General features: G+C 45.2%; 1 protein-coding gene across 1 annotated transcript; it reads right to left on the bottom strand.

Moving 5' to 3' along the window:
- Positions 1 to 2224: 2224 nt before the first annotated feature.
- Positions 2225 to 4011, bottom strand: LOC122011507 (tryptophan synthase alpha chain-like). The gene is made up of 9 exons (XM_042567901.1): positions 3833 to 4011; positions 3489 to 3635; positions 3345 to 3410; positions 3158 to 3266; positions 2993 to 3069; positions 2844 to 2921; positions 2666 to 2743; positions 2510 to 2569; positions 2225 to 2436 (listed from the first exon to the last, which is right to left on the bottom strand). The coding sequence occupies exons 1-9, from the start codon at positions 4001 to 4003 to the stop codon at positions 2284 to 2286; spliced, it is 939 nt and encodes a 312-aa protein (XP_042423835.1). The 5' UTR covers positions 4004 to 4011; the 3' UTR covers positions 2225 to 2283.
- Between the last annotated feature and the right edge of the window lie 3654 nt (positions 4012 to 7665).

The following is a 7665-nucleotide window of genomic DNA, read 5'->3' on the forward strand; positions in this document are numbered from 1 at the left end:
ACCTCGCATGGTGAGAGCGGACTGCTTCGGCCCGCGGTCCTCTAGGCGGCTCCTGATGAGTGACAGGCTTCCGCTCGGCAGAGGCTAGCCGGTCAATTGAGACTTCTTTTCTTCGGGCCGCCTGGGCTTCCTCCACGTTGATATCTTCATTGGCCCGGTGTAACATATGATCGTAGTCTCGGGGTGGCTTCCGAATGAGCGAACGGAAGAAGTCAGCGTCCACTAGGCCTTGCGTAAAGGCGTTCATCATTGTCTCTGAGGTGGCCGTTGGAATGTTCATGGCCACCTGGTTGAATCGCTGGATATAAGCTCTGAGCGGCTCTCTGGGCTCTTGCTTGATAGCGAACAGGCTGACGCTTGTCTTCTGATAACGCCGACTGCTTCAAAAGTGGTGGAGGAAGGTCGTGCGGAAGTCTTTGAAACTCGTGATGGATCCGTCCGGCAGCCTCCGAAACCACCGTTGAGCCGATCCCGAGAGGGCGGTAAGGAAAACCCGACACTTCACTCCATCTGTGTATTGATGAAGAGTAGCGGTGTTGTCGAACTTACCCAAATAATCGTCCGGGTCGGTGGTTCCGTTGTATTCACCGATCGCCGGGGGCACATAGTGCTTTGGTAGAGGATCCCGCAGGGTGACCTCTGAGAATTGGCGATTGACCCGCTCGAGAGAGGTGTCCGCTCGGGAGGCCTTGCCTTTTTTGTTGTCTCGCATTGGTATTTCATCTGATGAAGATCCTCGATCACGATTCACTGCTGCGGCTTCAGGAGGCGTGCGGAATAGGGCCCGATGAAATGGAACCGTGGCCTGCGGTGCTTCCGCTCGACCCCCTGATGCTGATGTTGCTTGCTGCTCAATCCGCTCGGCTTGTGACTTCTGTCTTTGTTGTTCCACAAGCTTAGCGGCTCTTGTCTCGATCAGAGCGTCGAGCTCTTCTGTGGAGAGCATCACCGAGTGCGGTCGTCCAGCTTCGTCCATTGCTTCCGCTCGGATGCAGGAGCGTTCTCACAGACGGCGCCAAATTAATCATGTCCGAACGCTGAATCAACGGACGCTGGGCACGTGGCGCTCTCCGAACCGCTGACGTGGATCTCCGACCGGTCGTACGGACCTCCGGCGAATCTGCAAGGAAGTCGGGCCGGGAAGAGATTCCCGGCGACGACCCTCCGACGCTCAAGTCAGGCAAGTGGACAACAAAGAAGTGGCTCTCAATCTCAGATAATGCGTACCTCCGGTGAAGTGTGAGGCCCTTTATATAGAGCTGCAAAGAGGCTCACACACACATACTGAGGCGAGTACGTGTCCTCAGCCCATACCTCAGCATGGGCTTGTCAGAAGAGCTTACCTGACACCATACTGCTACAGTCCGAGCACACCTCTGATGGGACAGCTGAACCCTCTGTCATAAGATCCTGCGTATGGCCTAATCGTCGGACATGCCCGCTGTCAGAAGATGTTCCCTTGTCCTTTTCTCCTTTTACCCCATGTCGAGCGTCCGGCCGGTCGGCATGTTCCCTTACGTCCGGCCGGTTGTATGTGCTGGTCCGCTCGGGAGATTCCCGGTCGTGTGCTCTGGATTGTTCGCAATGTTGCTATTTTATGTCTTCGGCCGAGCGGACTACCCGATCGGCCCGGCGACCTTGTTCCCCATGAGCGTCGGAGACCCGACTCCCCGTCGGGCCGTTTTTAATTCCGCTGAGACCCCCTTCTGCCGACCGACCTTCCCTTCTGCGGTCGGCCGTTTGACCCTTTAACTTCCACATGGCGATGACTTCCCCAGAGGGGATCCCTGTTCTTATCGCCGGATCATATTATATGAAAAATTCTATCAGAATTTTAAATAATGGTAAATGCACGTTTTAAATTTTTTTCACTTAACTATTTTGCATTTTATTTTAGAACTTAAATGCAACGAACAATAAATCTCTATTCTATTATATTAAGTGGGGTACATGGATTATCCTAAGATCTCCTATATTATTATTTATTTTTAATTAATATTATCTCATTTTATCCTTATTAATCAAGTCTTTTTTATTTTATTTCTTTGTCATATCTCTCAACTAGCTTAATTGAAATATTCATTAAATGTCTAAAAAGTATCTATCAAAATTTTCCCTTGAGGGGAATAATGAAACTAAATATTTTATAAATTTTATTATTGGTATGTCTGTTTTCACAAAGAATTCATTTTAGAATCTATCCATTTCATAGCATTCTCCTATGTCCCAAATTCAATATTTACATATACCTTAAAAATACTTGTCAAATACCATCAAGTATCTTTAGTTTTCATTCTTCCCTAAAGGAAGTGCAGCAGTTAAGCATGCCACAAAGTACTTCACATGCCTCAATCCTTCTTCTCCGGAGTTTGCTTCGCCTAACAGTTTGACGATGGCGCTACCGACAATCACGCCATCAGCTCCCCATGATGAAATCTGCAGAGCAGAGTTGATTGGTGTCCTACAAATACAATGGATGAGTTCATCAAGTGCAATTCATTAGAGTGACCTGCTTGACGTGCTGTGGTTTTGATACTCCAAACCCCACTGCAACAGGTTTCCGAGATGTCTGTGAAAAAGGTTATAAGTTCATGTAGCATATATTCTACAAAATTACTAATTAGCAGAAGGCATTATTCTTTTCGATGATCGATCGGAGACTCACCTCTTTAACTTCCTTGAGGAGAAACTGTACCTTACTGTTCACAATATCGCGGGCGCCAGTAACCCCAACAGAGCTTACCTGTGAGGCCAGAGAGGAAGAAAACTTGGTTATGAATGTTGCTCCATCAATTCAATCAGTATCTTATTGATCGACCGATCAGCTTTGTATGAATGCTCACAAGGTACACAAATCCTTCAGAAGCATCAACAATAGCCTTCATTTTCTTCTTTGGAGTGGCAGGTGTAGTTAGCAGAACCTTTTACACATTTAATTAGACTTCAATCAATCAGATGCATGAGCTTGAGGGCATTTGAGATGAGAACCTACCATATCGATATTTTTCTCAGCAGCTTCTCTCCTTAAAGTTGCACCATCTTCAAAGGGAAGGTCTGGCACAATAAGCCCTGTAGGACAACGTACAATTTTCTTTTTCTGTATAACACAAAGCTTCAAATTTAAGGAGTGTATAAATGATCATGGCCTTTGCATCACCTTGTGCACCAGCATCTTCTAGTGCAGACAGGAACCACTGGCTTCTGGAGCTTGAAATCAGATTATAATAGGAGAACATCACAACTGGGCAAGAGATCTGTGGGACGACCTGCAGAAGATTTCTAGCTTAAAAGCTTTGCGAAATGAGATGGCTTCCTGAATTTCCTGAAACACTAGTCTGCATTACCTCCTTCAGCATGGAGATGACTGCCTTTAGATTTGTCTTGCTAGCCAGGGCTCTCTTGTGGGATGCCTCCACAAATCAAAGCATTTAGTCAATAAAAAAGTTTCCAGAATCAATGATCTATTTGAGAAAGGATTAACTAAGAACCTGAATGACAGGTCCATCCAACACAGGGGCATTGCATGGCAACCCCAACTCAATTATATCAGCCCCACAGCAGCTCAGCATCTTCAAAGCCTTTGCTGTTGTTGAAAGATCAGGATCTCCAGCAGTAATGTAGGGAATAAATGCAACCTAAACATCATTAAAATTGCCATTAAAACTCGTCTAGCTCACTCAATCCATGGTAGCCCAATCGATCAACTCGACTAGCCAAACCTACTTGCACCACCCAACTTAGATCCGCCCAATCCATCCAAACTGACCAACCCAAACAAAAGGAAGAAAAATTTTCAGAGTCAACCTATAATTGAGAGGGCTTAATTACTTACCCGTTTCTGTCTTCTCAGAGAGGAGAAGGTTTCAGAAATGCTGAATGCTTGAACTCTGAGTATGAGACAAGACTTTGGAGCTTGTCTCTCTGCCATGGAGTATACACAATCTGTTGAAGAAATTTTCAATCTGTTGCTAGCCACGGCCACACTTGCAGAAGCCATTATCATCTCCTTCTTGTTACTAATTCTCTTCCTCTGAAATTGGATTATAGTTTCTCCAGGCTATTTATAGATTTATACTCTGAAATGAGCTTGTGCTTCACATATATTATAAAATATACGCCCAAATTAGCAATAGCTTGCTCAAGCAAATAGAGGCAAACTGACGCTTCTGCCATTGAAAAGAAAAAGTCAGGCATCTAGAATTTTTATCAAGATTTTCCGCCAAATGTGAGGACAGAATTTTAGTTTAATTTTGATTGGTTACTTGCAAATCAAATCAATCTATAAAATAAATCTTTTTCAATATATAAATTATCTTAATTTTAGAATAGATTTATGGTTCCATCTTAATTAAATTTGGTTGACAATTTAGATTGGATGCGATCCCATCAAATAATTAAAATTAGTTGGCTTGAAATTTTATTAACTTATTTAAAAATAAATTTGCGGGTTGCAAGGCCAAGCAAATCGGCCCGTTGTGGGCTTGAATTGGCCCATAGGTTCAGATGATTTTTTTTTTTTTTTGAAAATTTAAAATTAAAATGGAAACTTAATTAGTTCGTGGGTGACCCGTCTAATCCACAAGCCAAATTTAAATTTTTTTTTATTATTTTTTTACTTTTTTAGTAGGTTTGTGAGTGGCTCGTCTAATCCGCAACCATTAGATTGGATTAAGGATTTCCCAACTTGGCTCGTCATGAGTCATTAGAGGGTGAATTTTGGTAGGTCGGCCCATTTGATAATTCTATTAAAATATATTTTTTTATTGGTATTATTTTGAATTTATTAAAGTGATGATAGATTTGTCTAAATTATATATATATATATATATATATATATATAACTATTATATTAGAGCGCGTGTTCTCGGGAGATTTTATATATTTTATATAAAATAATACTTTTATTGATATTTATTTTGAATAATTTATAATGTAATATATTATATTTTTAATATAATCTTTGCTCAAATACGTGATGTTTTGTTGAAAATTCTATTGAAACCATACTAAATCAAACAAAATATATTACTTTACACCTACTCATAAATCTGAATTAAAAAAAATTGATCCAGCCACAAAAATTTTTCACCGAAAAATAAATTAGTAAACGTTCACATTCCTATAAATATTTTGGATTCGGTGATAAACGGGGTCCACCCCATCGAAGGTCATTATGGGGCCAAAGTCAAGACGATCAACAATCTTAGATCATCATTTGAGCGGACAACCCACTTGCCCCATTGGAATAAGGAGCATCCGTCACAGCTCGGCCGCGCACTGAGCTTCTGATGCTCAGAGAACCAAAGTATCAGCAGAGCATACACCAAGCGGATAGCCCACTCAGACCTACATCCGGTCTCGGAACCAACAATGTGGAGACACGACCGAGCGGACGATATTCAAGCATGGCACCCCGCTCGGCATCACAACGGAGCTCGGACAGTGGAAGGTTGGCCGAGCGGCCATCCCGCTCGCCCCAAAGACATTACGGCAACTGCGTGGATATAGGATGGCTAAGCGGCCCTTCCGCTTGGCCTAATAGCAGATAAAGGGAGGATATGGAGATATCCTCTTGGGAATCCGTGCCACCGACAGATGGCATGACTAGCGGCATAGTCAGACAGAGGATCGTACGACCGAAGCTTCCACTGTCTTGTTAGAGATATGCTCAGGCCGTTAAGGTATGGTGTCAGGGACGCTTTCCTGACATGTCTTTTCAGGGAAAGATTTGAGGAGCGTGCATGCCTCGAGAAGCGTACACGTGCACTCCCGGAAGCTCTATATAAAGGGTCTTAAGCTTCGACGGATGTATGCGATTTCTACTATAGCTACTGTTATTCTGCTGCGTTCGCTACTTTGCTTCCCTGCTTCCACATCGCCGATGACTGACTTGAGCGTCGGAGGGCCAACGCCAGGGACCCCTCCCTGATTCGACACTGACGTTTTATGGTTGCAGGATCACATCATACGGAGTCTACGCACAGTCAACAGGAGTGCCACATCCCCAGCATCCACCGCCTCGATTTTCAAACAGGATCAAATTTGGCGCCGTCTGTGGGAACGCACCTGCATCCGAGCAGAGAAGATGGAAGAAACTGGACGACTGCACACTGTGACGCTCACCCAAGAGGAGCTCGACGTGCTCATACAAGCCCGGGCGACAAAGATAGCCGAGCAGCAGCAGCAGAAAACGCTGGCCGATCGACAGGCACAGCAAGCGACTTCAACAGTAGGGGGTCGAGCAACCCATGAAGATCTACCGGAGCAATATTCCATATGGGGACAGAATAGATTGCCGACCGGTACGCATGGGGAGGCTCCGCCCCCGTCGATACCCTTCTATCGGGCCCTATTTCAAACGCCCTCAGAGATCGTGCAAGCGAATCAAGAGCGAGGGTCTTCATTAGATGAAGCGCCCATTCGGGACGCGCAGAAGGGCAAGGCGCCCCAATGCAACGCCTCGCCCGAGCAGATCAACAGGCAGTTCTCTGAAGAAATTCTGAAGACCCTCTGCCAAGGCACTATGCTCCTTTGGCGATCGAAGAGTACAATGGGTCGACTGATCCGGACGACCATTTAGGTAAGTTCGACAATGTCGCTACTCTTCATCAGTATACAGATGGCATGAAGTGTCGAGTCTTCCTCGCCACACTTTCCGGCTCGGCACAATGCTAGTTCAGAAGGCTACCAGACGGATCGATCCGAAGCTTCAAGGACTTCCGAACGGCCTTCCTACATCACTTCGCAAGAAGCAGATGCTACCAAAAGACAAGCGTTAGTCTATTTTCTCTGAAGTAAGGGCCAAGAGAAGCTCTCCGATCGTACATCCAACGCTTTAACCAGGTAGACATGGATATCCCTTCGGTCTCATCTGAGACCATGATGAATGCATTCACTCAGGGGCTCGTCGAAGGAGACTTCTTCCGGTCGCTCATCAAAAATACGCCCCGGGATTACGACCACATGCTCAAGAAGGCTACCGAGTACATAAATGTGAAGGAGGCCCAGGCGGCAAGAAGGAAGGAAACGTCAGTCGAACCCTCGACGCCAAGCAAGCGCCGACTGCCGAGCAACCACTAGCTGCCAAGGGGGCCCAGAGCTGAAGGAGTGTGACCGCACCAAGAGACGAGGGCGCACGCCATACAGCATGTGGTCTCCGTGCGGCCAAAATCAAAAGGAAAGGTATGGACGGCTATGTTATGTTCTTTCCACCAATCGGCATCGCACAACACCCACGAGTATCGCGGGTTGACACCAGTCGCCCGACTGGTGCCAAGAGGTTATCGGCTTTGATCTCCCTCTCCCAACCGGCGACTGTTGGTTGCTACTCGGAAAATCTATCAGTTCCACTGTACAAAAATTTTATACAAAGGTCTGAACCTTTTCCTAGCTACCATGTGTTCTTTTAAATTAAACTTGGATCGCCTGCGGAACTTAACATGTTTGATCTTAAGTTTAATTTATTTGTACTTTTAGGTTTAGACTTGGATCTCCTGCGGAACTTAACACGTTCGATCCAAATCACCTAGGTCACAAAGTTGATTAAATATTAATTTCCAAATTTGACTTCCAGGACTGCATGGCGAGGCACATGACCTTCTTGGATATGGGAGCAACCACCACCGCCTAGACAAAGCCTCTTAAGGAAAGTTAATATTTAATTTC

This window comes from Zingiber officinale, chromosome 8A (assembly GCF_018446385.1).
Source record: "Zingiber officinale cultivar Zhangliang chromosome 8A, Zo_v1.1, whole genome shotgun sequence".
Taxonomy (NCBI): Eukaryota; Viridiplantae; Streptophyta; class Magnoliopsida; order Zingiberales; family Zingiberaceae; genus Zingiber; species Zingiber officinale.

Coding starts and splice junctions, on each gene's coding strand:
- LOC122011507 (XM_042567901.1), bottom strand. CDS start 4,003: ATGATAATGGCTTCTGCAAGTGTGGCCGTGGCTAGCAACAGATTGAAA. Junction 3,070..3,157: donor AGAAGATGCTGGTGCACAAG/GTGATGCAAAGG, acceptor GTTGTCCTACAG/GGCTTATTGTGCCAGACCTT. Junction 2,744..2,843: donor CTGAAGGATTTGTGTACCTT/GTGAGCATTCAT, acceptor CTGGCCTCACAG/GTAAGCTCTGTTGGGGTTAC.